The sequence below is a fragment of the Phyllobates terribilis genome, unplaced genomic scaffold (assembly GCF_046119375.1).
Source record: "Phyllobates terribilis strain yellow unplaced genomic scaffold, ASM4611937v1 Scaffold_1__5_contigs__length_1240528914, whole genome shotgun sequence".
Classification (NCBI taxonomy): domain Eukaryota; kingdom Metazoa; phylum Chordata; class Amphibia; order Anura; family Dendrobatidae; genus Phyllobates; species Phyllobates terribilis.
In genome coordinates, this window is record NW_027362761.1 from 972,627,286 (window position 1) to 972,642,801 (window position 15,516).

The 15,516-nt window shown below is 52.8% G+C and overlaps 1 protein-coding gene across 2 annotated transcripts in view; it reads right to left on the reverse strand.

Moving 5' to 3' along the window:
- Window positions 1-5,328, reverse strand: part of SNX25 (sorting nexin 25) — a 308,205-nt gene extending 302,877 nt beyond the window's left edge. The window contains exon 1 of one of the 2 annotated variants that reach the window (XM_073642554.1): window positions 4,796-5,328. In XM_073642554.1, the coding sequence (XP_073498655.1) occupies window positions 4,796-5,212 (417 nt within the window). In that variant the 5' untranslated portion in view covers window positions 5,213-5,328. The remainder of the gene's footprint in view (window positions 1-4,795) is intronic. The other variant, XM_073642545.1, reaches the window with a different exon arrangement.
- Window positions 5,329-15,516: the final 10,188 nt, after the last annotated feature.

The window sequence follows — 15,516 nt, forward strand, 5'->3', positions numbered from 1 at the left end:
AGAGATGTGAGATGCCCCATAGTATAACATTGGACTAAGTCCAATCCGATTTTTTTATTGGATTGCACTCGTCTGATTTAATCGCAGGTGTGAGCGAGCCCTTATAGGTTGTAGAGTGAGCATAAATCACACCCAAAGTCCACACATCCTGGATACACAACATGCTGCCAGAACTCATTAAACATGGGGTGAGGAGTCCCCGAAATATGCTACTGTCTGACAATCAAAAAGGTCACACTCTCTGAACGGCTATGGAATCTAGAGCATACAAGGACCAAACTAAAAAGTTTTAAGCTTTAATCTAAAAACTACAGTGGTTACAAGAAAAGGCATAAACGCGAAAAATAAAGCAACACACAATTAAGCAAAACAGTTATAAAATAAGAAGTGATAAATAACAAATACATAAACATTCCACCTGAAGTTATTCTTCTGTTTCCTTGAGGGTAGGAAAAAGGGTTTATGGATCACATTCAGCTGACGCTGACCCCCACATGCGATCACCTTTCCATTATATAACCCATCTTTTATATGGCTGGGCTCAAGTTTCCAGGATGGCCTAGATTGTAATATTGAAATCGCAGGGCAGCGACTTGCCCGTGGGCTAATAAGTGGCGAGCACCTGTTCAGCCTGGCCATAAGAGACCACCAAGGGACCACCTGCCCAAAGCTTTGAGGCTCAGGCTTACCAAGCATAGGTGTCATGAATGACACCCTTTGTAGTCTCGGGGAAACCCCCCTTGGTTCTTAATTCATGCAGTAAGAGACATAGAGGTTATGTCCTTTGTGTCAATCATGTGAATGACTGATTTAAACTAATGTTATAATTTCCCTTACAGCTGTGAACGGCGGGATTACAATAATCACACTGAGAGCAGAGCAAAAAAAGGAATTGAAACAGGAAAAACTAGACAAAAATAGATTGATGCAAAAATCAGGTCAAATATTTCTAGCTTTTTTTTTTTCACCATAAAGGCCAATGTACAAAAGCTGTAGACATAGTCTCATGGGAGAACATAACCCGACAGCGAGATGATTACTAGGCGGCTCTTAATCTGAAGCTATATATTTCTTAACAAGTGTTTGCTTTTCTGCTGATATCTCCAGCACGGATTGTCCATGTTGGGTTTTGCCAAGCAGTAAACAGCACTAATTACGGACATGGAGGTCGGCCATGAGCTAATTGCACAGAGATTGGTCCCCTTGACTCTGCTTTTGCATTGTGCACATACTGCGCGGCCCCCCTGTCATTAGCATGCAGCCGGCACACGAGCCCCCACATCCAGCCATGTAAAGGTTTATATACAGGTTACATGTGGCAATTTGTGAGGGCACCAGCGCCACAGGTCCACATTCATTTCAGAAAAGCAATTTACAGATACAAAGTAAGCCACAATAATAGGTCTGTGCCACTTTCCCCTTACACAGCGAGATATTAGTTACATGACGCTTTTCATGCAGGTAAAGGAACATTTATGTGACAACTCATACAACTTGCACGGTAACGCTAAGCCCACCGTCCCTTGCACACACTCAAGACAATCTTATCAAATAAGTCAGTACGCGTGCCCATTTTATCAGCCAGACTGTCGGCATGTGTTGAACAATGGCAGCATGTTGTAGTCTAGTCATTTTAAAGGGGTTTTCCGTTTTGGAAAATTCTTGTCCCACAACTGCAGTTTGTTTAAAAATAAAAAAAATAAATAACTGCGCTCTACTCGTCCTCCCCAGGTCTAGCGCACTGACATCACATCACCAATAACTGAGCTCAGCGGCTCGTGCTGTCAATTTAGGGAGAGCTGTTAACCTTAGCGATTGGTTACAGCACTGCGAAAATGATGTCCGCACTGCAGACAAAAGCAGAGATGGGAATGCCGCATTGGACCTGTGGAGAGTGAGTAAAGCTCAATTTTTTTTTAAATAAACTGCAGCTGAAAGATGTGTTTTTCCAAAACTGGAATAGCCCTTAAATGGAATCTGTCAGTAGGATCAACCCCCACCCCCTAAGCTATCTATATGGGCATGTAGGTCATAGGAAGCTGAATAAAGTGATAGCTTGATATCGACGATGTCGCATTCCAGAGTAATCCACATTTTTCTTGTAAGTAAATTAGCTGTTAAGATCTATGGGCTGGACACTGATCTGCATGAGAATCTGCCTTTAGAGCTTATTTCAAGTGAAAGGGGGAGTTACCAGTGTGAGACATGTAGATCAGGAGAGCAGACTGTCAGTCATTACATGTCTCACACTAGTAATGTCCCCTTTCACTTAAAATAATCTCTGGAGGCAGATCCTCAGGGAGATCAGTGTCTGGCCCACAGCCTGAAACAACTCATTTACAGATAATATTGATTTCTCTGGAATAAGACATTCATACAGATATCAAGGTATAATTTTATTCAGCTTCCTATGACCTACATGTCCATACAGACGGCTTAGAAGGGTTGATCCTACTGACAGATTCCCTTACCAACATATAGCATACAGTTACGTCATACACAGGCTCCCTGACTTTGATGCGTGCTCAGGAACTGAGCCTGTATCTTTCCGGTAGATGATAGCTGTGATATTCAGCAGCATTTACTGCGCTGGTCGGGAAGGGTGCGTCATTCCATATGCCCATTAGTGCTCCTCTGGCGCAATCGTGAGGCATAGATGGGTTGCCATGGCAGCCAGGGGTCTGCTGAAAATCCCCATGTCTGTCATGACAGTCTTGTGTTCATAGGAGACCGTGATTTTTGCTATATATGGCAGTACTGTGGTATGTGACTGCTGCAGCGTTCACATTCTGTACAGGTGGAAGAAGCCGCCCAGAAGGAATGTGAAAGTGGCAGCTAATCAGGAGCCGCTGACTGGCTACAGCGGTCATGTACACCCCCACCAGATCTTGATGCTGGAGGACTGAAAACAAAGGAACGACAGTCCACGAAGTGAATGTAGGTTTTCTAGCTTTTTTCTGCACTGCTCTGAGCCCATTAATATTGACCTGGAAAACCCGTTTATCACTGCCTATTCATTACATCAATTTCTAAATAGTTTTTTTCCAACAATAAAAATTCTTTCAAATCTACTAAAAATATTATATATATATATATATATATATATATATATATATATATATATATATATATATATATATATATATATATATATATATATATATGCAATTTATTACTGAGAACCGCCCACCTCATCCATGCCGCAACACACCGACCCACAGCCTGCACAGGTCGATACGCTTATATATTCTTGGCATACACTGCCAGCATATACCGTTGTTATCACATAGTACTGCAATACAGTGCTGAGCCACCGCCACCATACAGTTCCCAAAGAACTCCTCCATAGACACTTTATAATGACACAGAGCTAAATCATCAGTGCGCATCATGTAGCCATCCATGCCCACATAGTGAGAGATGCCAATACCCACATACAGGGCCGTCTGCTGGTCTCCATCACTGTCCATGTGCGCAACACACCAGAATAACCTACAAAATTCTGACCCGTGTCATTACAAATAAGTGTATACATGGACAAAAACCCACAAAACATAATCCTCATCGTTTTCTTATTTAATCCACAACATCGGTCCAATAGTGATGACTTCCCATCCACACCTGCCGCACATTAAAAAATCACCGTAGGGACCAGTGATTGGCTGCAGGGGTCATATAAATTAGGGTATAATCACTGCAGGATTGGAGGGGGATTAGAGTCAGTATATAAATGTCATGATGTTTCACATTTCCAGCTCAATTTATTGAAGGTCCCAACAATCGATCTAAACTTATTATGAGACCCAAACAAAAGATATTAAATCTCACACACTAGAAACCCTATTAGGTGGGATTCACTGAGCTACGGGGGCAGTGACTGACAGGCAGCAAGGTGTGACCCTGGCTAATGGGCTATGCTTGCCCCTTAAAGGGATTGTCCGTTGAAAATAAGTTATCGCCTATCCACACGACAGATGATGAATTATTGATTGGTGGCGGTCCAAGTGCTGGGGCCACTCGGCAGAATGGCATCATTTTACCCCAATTAGAATGGGGCGGCAGTGAGCATGTGTGATCTAAGCTCCGTTCATCCCCTATGTGGCTGCTGAGCGCAGCACTTGGCTTTTTCCAGAAGCCCTATCGCAGATGAATGGAGCGGGTTCAATATGAGGATTGCGGATCCATTCTTATAGATATAAAAGCTCCACGTTCTGCTGATCAGAGAGGGTCCCTACGATTGGACCCCCTGTGGATAGGTGATACTTGTACTCCCACGGACAACCCCTTTAAATATCTGACCAACTAGCAAAAAACTGGTTGGAGAAATCAAATGTACATAGCAAAAAGGAACTATCCATCTAATGTATCAAAGGCAGGGAGTGGTGGGAGAACCGACCCAGCTCCTGTATACAGGGCCACTATGTGACAATTCCCATCATGTGCCCACCTGTGCAGTAATAACAGCACCCATCATGTGCCCACCTGTGCAGTAATAACAGCACCCATCATGTGCCCACCTGTGCAGTAATAACAGCACCCATCATGTGCCCACCTGTGCAGTAATAACAGCACCCATCATGTGCCCACCTGTGCAGTAATAACAGCACCCATCATGTGCCCACTGTGCAGTAATAACAGCACCCATCATGTGCCCACTGTGCAGTAATAACAGCACCCATCATGTGCCCACTGTGCAGTAATAACAGCACCCATCATGTGCTCACCGTGCCAGCAGCATCAGCTCTGTAGGTGTGAGTAGCAGTGCAGCCGGCAGTGTGCTGTGTGCGGGGCTCACCTGTGTGGGGATCCTGGCTCGGGTGAAGTCTGGGGGTCCCGCCTGGCGGCCGGCACAGTGCAGGGCGCACACCGTCCCCAGCAGCAGCGCGCACACAGCGCCCCCCAGGTACACGGCTCCGCGCAGCAGCAGGACAGTGGGGCACAGCTCCCCGGCAGCGCCCCCTCCTGGCTGCCCAGACTCCTGCCCCAGGTGTATCAGCGACAGGAGCAGCAGCCCAAACACTGCGGCCAGCATGAGAAGAGAGGACGAGCCGCGGGAGGCTGCACTCTGCTGCTCCGGGAACACGTCCGGGGAACATCGCTTCCAGGGAGCCTCCTCTGTGCAGCCGAGGATGCCCGGGGCTCCCCTCTCCCTGCAGATGGCTCCGGAGCCCGGGTCAGTGCCGGCTAAGCCATGCCTGCCATGGAGATTCATAGCGCTCCAGCATCCCCTGCCGCAGCCAGGCTGCTCATCTCTGCCCGGGCCGGCTTCTCTCCTCCGCGTACTCCGTGCAGTCTCCGCCCTAATCCCCGCTGTCAGCCGCACTCCTCACACCCTGCCCCCAGAGAGGCGGAGCCTGCACGGAGCCAGATGTGGTGTGCGGCTGTAACTTGAGGCTGTGACCTCTGCCAATCCGGCGGTGATCTCTGCTGTGATGTGCCGCTGTGTGACCTGTCCTATGCCGGCCGTGATGTGCCGCTGTGTGACCTGTCCTATGCCGGCTGTGATGTGTACTGTGTGACCTGTCCTATGCCAGCTGTGATGTGTACTGTGTGACCTGTCCTATGCCGGCCGTGATGTGCCGCTGTGTGACCTGTCCTATGCCGGCCGTGATGTGCCGCTGTGTGACCTGTCCTATGCCGGCCGTGATGTGCCGCTGTGTGACCTGTCCTATGCCGGCTGTGATGTGTACTGTGTGACCTGTCCTATGCCAGCTGTGATGTGTACTGTGTGACCTGTCCTATGCCGGCCGTGATGTGCCGCTGTGTGACCTGTCCTATGCCGGCCGTGATGTGCCGCTGTGTGACCTGTCCTATGCCGGCCGTGATGTGCCGCTGTGTGACCTGTCCTATGCCGGCTGTGATGTGTACTGTGTGACCTGTCCTATGCCGGCCGTGATGTGCCGCTGTGTGACCTGTCCTATGCCGGCTGTGATGTGTACTGTGTGACCTGTCCTATGCCAGCTGTGATGTGCCGCTGTGTGACCTGTCCTATGCCGGCTGTGATGTGTACTGTGTGACCTGTCCTATGCCGGCTGTGATGTGTACTGTGTGACCTGTCCTATGCCAGCTGTGATGTGCCGCTGTGTGACCTGTCCTATGCCGGCTGTAATGCGCCGCTGTGTGACCTGTCCTATGCCGGCTGTAATGCGCCGCTGTGTGACCTGTCCTATGCCGGCCGTGATGTGCCGCTGTGTGACCTGTCCTATGCCGGCCGTGATGTGCCGCTGTGTGACCTGTCCTATGCCGGCTGTGATGTGTACTGTGTGACCTGTCCTATGCCAGCTGTGATGTGCCGCTGTGTGACCTGTCCTATGCCGGCTGTGATGTGTACTGTGTGACCTGTCCTATGCCGGCTGTGATGTGTACTGTGTGACCTGTCCTATGCCAGCTGTGATGTGCCGCTGTGTGACCTGTCCTATGCCGGCTGTAATGCGCCGCTGTGTGACCTGTCCTATGCCGGCTGTAATGCGCCGCTGTGTGACCTGTCCTATGCCGGCTGTAATGCGCCGCTGTGTGACCTGTCCTATGCCGGCTGTAATGCGCCGCTGTGTGACCTGTCCTATGCCAGCTGTGATGTAAAGTTTTGTCAAAGCCAAATACCAAGAAGTATCAAAACCAAAGCAGCTTTATGTAAAGCACTAGATGGTGGCCCGATTCTAACGCATCGGGTATTCTAGACTATGTATGCGGCTGACCGGGCGCGACTAATCAGCGAAGCAGTATTTAAATGGGTTGTGCACTACTTTAAATTAACCCCCCAATGTATCCCCCCGGGGCCCCTAATGAATTTTGGAGGACCGGGGAGCGAGGCCGCCGGTCGGGGTACTTCTGCTGCGAGCAGCCGTGAGATGACCGGCTAGCACAGGGTGTGCGGGTGAGGGTGAGCGTGTAGAGGTGTGCGTGTGAGGGTGAGCGTGTGGAGGTGTGCGTCTGAGGGTGAGCGTATGGAGGTGTGAGGGTGAGCGTGTGGAGGTGTGCGTCTGAGGGTCAGCGTGTGGAGGTGTGCGTCTGAGGGTGTGAGGGTGAGGGTGTGCGTCTGAGGGTGAGCGTGTGGAGGTGTGCGTCTGAAGATGAGCGTCTGAGGGTGAGCGTGTGGAGGTGAGTGTGTGGAGGTGTGCGTCTGAGGGTGAGCATGTGAAGGTGTGCGTCTTAGGGTGAGCGTGTGGAGGTGTGCGTGTGGGGGTGAGCGTGTGGAGGTGTGCGTCTGAGGGTGAGCGTGTGGAGGTGTGCGTCTGAGGGTGAGCGTGTGGAGGTGTGCGTCTGAGGGTGAGAGTGTGGAGGTGTGCGTCTGAGGGTGAGCGTCTGAGGGTGAGCGTGTGGAGGTGTGCGTCTGAGGGTGAGCGTGTGGAGGTGTGCGTCTGAGGGTGAGCGTGTGGAGGTGTGCGTCTGAGGGTGAGCGTGTGGAGGTGTGCGTCTGAGGGTGAGCGTGTGGAGGTGTGCGTGTGGGGGTGAGCGCGTGAGAGTGTGCGTGTGGGGGTGAGCGTGTGAGGGTGTGCGGGTGAGGGTGTGAGCAGGTGTGAGGGTGAGCGTGTGTGGGTGTGAGCGGGTGAGGGTGAGCGGGTGAGGGCGAGAGTGTAAATTTGGCGCCAATATCGCTGATTGGTCGCGATGCATCGCCGCTTACCTCCGTGCGGCAGATGAGCCGCTAACGGCCGCCATCTTGTTCTGAAATCCTGCGTCGCTGATTGGCCATGGCCGGACCAATCAGCGACGTGGGATTTCCTGGACAGAAGGACAGACAGACGGGATAAGACAATTATATATATTAGATGACACACCAACAAGAGACAAAAACCGCAGAGTCAGAAACGCAATTAAAACACATGTTAAAAAAGCACACAAAAATGCAATAAAAAACACACGTAACCTAATTAACATAATGTATGCAGCAATTCTGCAGCATCAAAAAAATCACCAAGACCTCATCAAGGGAACATAGCCTAAGGGATCCTGAACACAACCTTATAAATCGGACGAGTGCTATCCAGATCGCACTCGCTAAACTGGCAAAACTTTTTTTTTTTTTCATCTCTTTACTTCTGAGAAAATTGGATCACACTCTGTACACCCTCTGATCGCACTCTGTACACCCTCTGATCGCACTCTGTACACCCTCTGATCGCATCTGTACACCCTCTGATCGCACTCTGTACACCCTCTGATCGCACTCTGTACACCCTGTGATCTCACTCTGTACACCCTCTGATCACATCTGTACACCCTCTGATCGCACTCTGTACACCCTCTGATCGCACTCTGTACACTCTGTGATCTCACTCTGTACACACTCTGATTGCACTCTGTACACCCTCTGATCAGAGTCTGTACACCCTATGATCGCACTCTGTACACCCTCTGATCACACTCTGTTCACACTCTGTATGCATTCTGATCGTACTCTGTACACCCTCTGATCGCACTCTGTTCACACTCTGTACGCATTCTGATCGTACTCTGTACACCCTCTGATCGCATCTGTACACCCTCTGATCTCACTCTGTACCCTCTGATCGCACTTTGATCGTACTCTGTACACCCTCTGATCTCACTCTGTACACCCTCTGATCGCACTCTGTTCACACTCTGTATGCATTCTGATCGTACTCTGTACACCCTCTGATCGCACTCTGTTCACACTCTGTACGCATTCTGATCGTACTCTGTACACCCTCTGATCGCATCTGTACACCCTCTGATCTCACTCTGTACCCTCTGATCGCACTTTGATCGTACTCTGTACACCCTCTGATCTCACTCTGTACACCCTCTGATCGCACTCTGTACACCTTCTGATCGCACTCTGTACACCCTGTGATCTCACTCTGTACACCCTGTGATCGCACTCTGTACACCCTCTGATCAGAGTCTGTACATGACGCGCCCCTGGGCCTGAGTCGCGCAGCGTCGCGCACGCGGGAGCCTACCCGGAGCCGGATCTGATAGGGGTAGTAGTCTCGTGGCGGTGACCCGGTCCGTGCCCAGGGAGTCAAACTGAGTGGCAGTATTTAGCAGTAGATGTTAGAATGTTCGACTACGCCACCCGTGGATTGCGGTCATGAGACCGCCGCTGCAAGGGCAGACCGCCGAGGCTGGTGTTGTTGGTGCAGCTGAGAATGGAACGACTCCCCACGGGAGGAGTATTGCCTCAGGGCAGCTATTGTAGAGTTGATGATGGGGGTGATGGTGCGGATGTCCCAGTACTGGTGGTGCAGGTACGACGATGAAACACGGAGTCTGGTAGTGCAGTTTCAAAAGCTTTACTCACGGTTCTTTATCAGGTCGCTTGTGCACAGTAGGACCACCCGAGTCATGCTGCGTTCACCAGGTCAGGGACTCGGCCAACTCCCAGGCAATTCCAGAGCGTGGTCCAGAGCTCCCCTCTCTTCCTTCCTACTGGCCGTCCCCACCAGGGATCCACCTTTGTCCGGCTCCCTCGGGCCTTCTGGTGGTGAAACCTTTCCCGGCTTCCCTGACCCTATACGTGGTTTGCCTTCCTGGTGGATGTGGCGAGGGGTCGCGCCAAAACTTGTCCACGACCTCCGGTTCCTGGCTAAGGATAATTGGCCTCCACCAGTTTGGGATCCGGTACCCTGTTCTGCCAACCCTTCACCCGTTTTCGTTCTCTTGTGGGATCTCAGGGTTCCCTCTATGCTTGCGTCTCTGGGCCTTTCTTTGTGTTTCTCCTCTTCCTTCTCTCTCCTCTCTGCTTCAGGCCTAGCTCTGGAGCTGGGCCCAGACGGAGCCACAGCTCCCTGTCAGCCCTCTCTGGCTGAACTCTCCCTCAGCTTCTCCTCAGACTGAACCCTTGTTCCTAGATGGTGCCCACCTTTATACTCCCTCTGACACCCGAGCCCTGGTGACAATGCAACCAATGGGCTCCTACCTATGCCCAGAGTCCCTCCCCTGTCTGCTCCTACACCACTGGGATGTCCCCCCCCCCCCCCCCCACTCCAGCCAGGGACAGACGCTGTCGTACCTGCACAACTATCTGGTGGGAGTACCGTTGTTCTGTCCCCCGGAAATGGGGTGAGTGTAGTGCATGCAGCTAACTGAGCTCTGTTCCATTCTCCATCCTTACCCGGGAGTGGAATACCACACCTCTGGTTCGAGGTGCAATACCCCTGTAGCAGCCGAGTCCTCGGGGTGCTACATTCCCCCCTGGTAAATCACAGCACGTCCTCGGGCTGGAAAAGAGCAAAACAATTTAGACATACAAAAATTTTAAAGTGTACACTTGCATGTAAGATATATTAACTTTCAATCATCCCTTTATGGTAGGTACTTTTCTTCTTTTAACGTTACAGGTATAAAACATTACGGAAACATTATTAGACTTTCTGCACACACTTATAATATACCATCAACTTTTTTTTTAGCAAAAACTTTTTCATACAAAACATTCTTGACCAACACATTCTTGATCTCTGGTCACCGTGCAACTTGTGACCAGGTAAAGTGCAACAGTCTCTAGTAGTAAAACAGTTCCTTATAAAACCAGTAGGGGGCGCCTTAGGAAGCGCAACTATTTACAGGGTGGCCGCTCTCAGTCCTCGGCCAGTGGGGAATAAGAAAAATGGCTGCTCACAGTCCTCAGCCTGGTTAGGGATAGGGGCACACAGGAAACAGTTCCTTTAAACAGTTCCACACTAGTCCCAACGGGGACCACACTTCAATTAGCAGCATGTCAAGTACCCTTACGGGTAACTATATACAGTACTTTGTTTATGCTACTTCCCTTCAGTAGCGGTGTCCTCTCCTCGTTTCCTCCTGAGGGTAGTCTTCAGACCCATCCGGGTCCGCTTGGTCTTCCTCATCCTGCATCTCTTCCTCAGTCAGCCGGTGTACGTGAAGGGCGTATGGTCCTTTAGCACACTGATGCCGGGTGAAGGTGACCACATCACCCGGGTAAAGGTCACGTCCGCGGTGTCCCTCCGGCAGGTGGCTCTCAACATCCCTGCGGGTGACAAAGACGTCGCCGGGGGTTCGGTGATCCCGGATAAAGCCCCAGCCATGCTCCAGCTGGAACTTTATTACGGTCCCGGTGGCGCGGGGACCATGGGCCGTACGGGGGTTTCGTCGGGCCCGGCGTTTCTGCTCCGCGCTTTGGACCTGCAGCCGTTCCTCGCGGATCCGCCTCTCTCGCCGTTCTCTCCCAAAGACCTCTAGCTGTTGACGGCAGCACTCCTCACGCTGGGCTGCGGCCGCCCGGGTCTCTTGGGTGAACCCCATGAGGTTTTCACCGGTGGGGTCCCATGCAAATTGGGCCTCCTCCAATGGGAGCGGGACAATTTTAGCGGGCGCCGGAGCCGGGATTAGAGGCTCACACAGGGGCCGTTCCTTCCGGAGTCGGGGGTTGATGTACTCCGGTGGCCACACGAAGGGCAGCCCGTCCGGGCTAGTATGCTGCGCAAAGAGATCTTCGCCCAGGGGCAGCACTGCGGAGGTCGAGGGCGCTGTGGGGGCAGCGGCGCCCGGAGGTACTCGGCCTTGCGTTCAGGCCGGAGGCATCCTCTGTGGATCCAGGTATGGCACCTTTGGGGAAGAGGGCGCTGGAGGGGCAGCGGCGCCCGGGTTCACCAGGCCTTGCGACCAGGCCGGTGGCACTGTGGAGGTAGAGGGCGCTGTGGAGACCGCGGCGCCCGGGGGTACTCGGCCCTGAGACCAGGCCGGTGGTACTTCCTGCTTTGCCGCACTCAGGGTCAAGGGGCATGGCGTAACAGAGGGCGTGACCGCGGCTCCTGCCGCTTGAGGCCTAGTTAGGAGCGGTGGCGGTGCGGCAACGGGCGCGGTGAGTGGGACTTCGGGCTCTGCGACGGGGAGCTGGGGCAGGCTTTCGGCTACTGGGCTCGGGGTGATGACGTCCCCATTACCTGCTTCCATCCCTGCGGCTCCCTCCGCGGCGTCGTCTCCGGCCTTCGTCCCTCTTGCACCATCCTCAGGGGCAGACATGCTCCACGTTGCGGGTGGCGTCCTCTGCTGGCGGGTTCCAGCCTGCTGGACCATCTCCCTTCTCCACTCGGCCAGTGCTTCTTGCTGCACTCGGGCCATCTTCCGGGCCAAGGCCTCCAGCGCGGTCTGTGCACGCTCCCGATCTCTGGGGAGCTGTGCCAGGATCTCCACCAGGCCTTCTGGGGTGGCAGCCTGCAACAGGTTCCGGACCACAGGGTCGGTGCTGCTCGACTCTCCCTCCATCTCCGGGTGCGATCTGTCCAGACTCCTCCAGGCCGCACCCATCCTCTCTGTTTTGTTCCCTATCCGCCCCCATTGAGGGTGGTCCCGGGGCAACTTAGTGACAGTCAGTTCCAGGGGCAGCCCCCTCACGCTGATGGACATTTCTATCATTGCAGTCTCTGCTGGTGGGGGCGGTTTCCGCTTTTGGCGCCATTCTTGGACCTGGCCCACGATGGGAGGTGGTCTTTTGCCACCCTCTGGCACGCCCATAATGGCGTCCGCTCTGCCAGGGCGGGAAATCATCTCAGATGGCGGGAATCGTCTCCCTATGGCGGGAAACTCCGTGGATGGCGGGCAAAGGCTGCAGATGGCGGGCAAACGGCGGGAAACGACCCGAGATGGCGTCCGATGGCGGGGACCCTCTGGAATTGGCGGGAGACTTCTTCTTACGGTACATGTGAACTTTTCTTCAGGCACGCAGTACCCGGTGGTTGCGGGCACGTGATCCTGCCGACTACGCCAAAGTTGACGCGCCCCTGGGCCTGAGTCGTGCGGCATCGCGTGCACGGGGGGGGGGCTTACCCGGAGCCGGATCAGATAGGGGTAGTAGTCTCGTGGCGGTGACCCGGTCCGTGCCCAGGGAGTCAAACTGAGTGGCAGTATTTAGCAGTAGATGTTAGAATGTTCGACTACGCCACCCGTGGATTGCGGTCATGAGACCGCCGCTGCAAGGGCAGACCGCCGAGGCTGGTGTTGTTGGTGCAGCTGAGAATGGAACGACTCCCCACGGGAGGAGTATTGCCTCAGGGCAGCTATTGTAGAGTTGATGATGGGGGTGATGGTGCGGATGTCCCAGTACTGGTGGTGCAGGTACGACGATGAAACACGGAGTCTGGTAGTGCAGTTTCAAAAGCTTTACTCACGGTTCTTTATCAGGTCGCTTGTGCACAGTAGGACCACCCGAGTCATGCTGCGTTCACCAGGTCAGGGACTCGGCCAACTCCCAGGCAATTCCAGAGCGTGGTCCAGAGCTCCCCTCTCTTCCTTCCTACTGGCCGTCCCCACCAGGGATCCACCTTTGTCCGGCTCCCTCGGGCCTTCTGGTGGTGAAACCTTTCCCGGCTTCCCTGACCCTATACGTGGTTTGCCTTCCTTGTGGATGTGGCGAGGGGTCGCGCCAAAACTTGTCCACGACCTCCGGTTCCTGGCTAAGGATAATTGGCCTCCACCAGTTTGGGATCCGGTACCCTGTTCTGCCAACCCTTCACCCATTTTCGTTCTCTTGTGGGATCTCAGGGTTCCCTCTATGCTTGCGTCTCTGGGCCTTTCTTTGTGTTTCTCCTCTTCCTTCTCTCTCCTCTCTGCTTCAGGCCTAGCTCTGGAGCTGGGCCCAAACGGAGCCACAGCTCCCTGTCAGCCCTCTCTGGCTGAACTCTCCCTCAGCTTCTCTTCAGACTGAACCCTTGTTCCTAGATGGTGCCCACCTTTATACTCCCTCTGACACCCGAGCCCTGGTGACAATGCAACCAATGGGCTCCTACCTATGCCCAGAGTCCCTCCCCTGTCTGCTCCTACACCACTGGGATGTTCCTCCCCCCCCCCACTCCAGCCAGGGACAGACGCTGTCGTACCTGCACAACTATCTGGTGGGAGTACCGTTGTTCTGTCCCCCGGAAATGGGGTGAGTGTAGTGCATGCAGCTAACTGAGCTCTGTTCCATTCTCCATCCTTACCCGGGAGTGGAATACCACACCTCTGGTTCGAGGTGCATTACCCCTGTAGCAGCCGAGTCCTCGGGGTGCTACATACACCCTATGATCGCACTCTGTACACCCTATGATCGCACTCTGTACACCCTCTGATTGCACTCTGATCGCACTCTGTACACCCTCTGATCGTACTCTGTACACCCTCTGATCGCATCTGTACACCCTCTGATCTCACTCTGTACACCCTCTGTTCACACTCTGTACACCCTCTGTTCACATTCTGTTCGCACTCTGTACACCCTCTGATCTCACTCTGTACACCCTCTGATCTCACTCTGTACACCCTCTGATCTCACTCTGTACACCCTCTGATCGCAATCTGTACACCCTCTGATCGCACTCTGTACACCCTCTGATTGCACTGTGATCGCACTCTGTACACTCTCTGATCGCATCTGTACACCCTCTGATCTCACTCTGTACACCCTCTGATCGCACTCTGTACGCACTCTGATTGTACTCTGTACATCCTCTTATTGTATCTGTACACCCTGTGATCTCACTCTGTACACCCTGTGATCTCACTCTGTACACCCTCTGATCTCACTCTGCACACCCTCTGATCTCACTCTGCACACCCTCTGATCTCACTCTGTACACCCTCTGATCGCACTCTGTATGCACTCTGATCGTACTCTGTACATCCTCTTATCGTATCTGTACACCCTCTGATCTCATTCTGTACACCCTCTGATCTCACTCTGTACACCCTCTGATCGCACTCTGTACACCCTCTGATCTCACTCTGTACACCCTCTGATCGCACTCTGTACACCCTCTGATCGTACTCTGTACACCCTCTGATCGCATCTGTACACCCTCTGATCTCACTCTGTACACCCTCTGATCTCACTCTGTACACCCTCTGTTCGCACTCTGTACACCCTCTGTTCACATTCTGTTCGCACTCTGTACACCCTCTAATCTCACTCTGTACACCCTCTGATCGCACTCTGTACACCCTCTGATCGCACTCTGTACGCACTCTGATCGTACTCTGTACACCCTGTGATCTCACTCTGTACACCCTGTGATCTCACTCTGTACACCCTGTGATCTCACTCTGCACACCCTCGATCTCACTCTGCACACCCTCTGATCGCACTCTGTACACCCTCTGATCTCACTCTGTACACCCTCTGATCGTACTCTGTACATCCTCTTATCGTATCTGTACACCCTCTGATCTCACTCGGTACACCCTCTGATCGCACTCTGTACACCCTCTGATCTCACTCTGTACACCCTCTGATCGCACTCTGTACACCCTCTGATTGCACTCTGATCGCACTCTGTACACCCTCTGATCGTACTCTGTACACCCTCTGATCTCACTCTGTACACCCTCTGATCTCACTCTGTACACCCTCTGTTCGCACTCTGTACACCCTCTGTTCACATTCTGTTCGCACTCTGTACACCCTCTAATCTCACTCTGTACACCCTCTGATTGCACTCTGTACACCCTCTGATTGCACTCTGATCTCACTCTGTACACCCTCTGATCGCATCTGTACACCCTCTGATCTCACTCTGTACACCCTCTGATCGCACTCTGTATGCACTCTGATCGTAC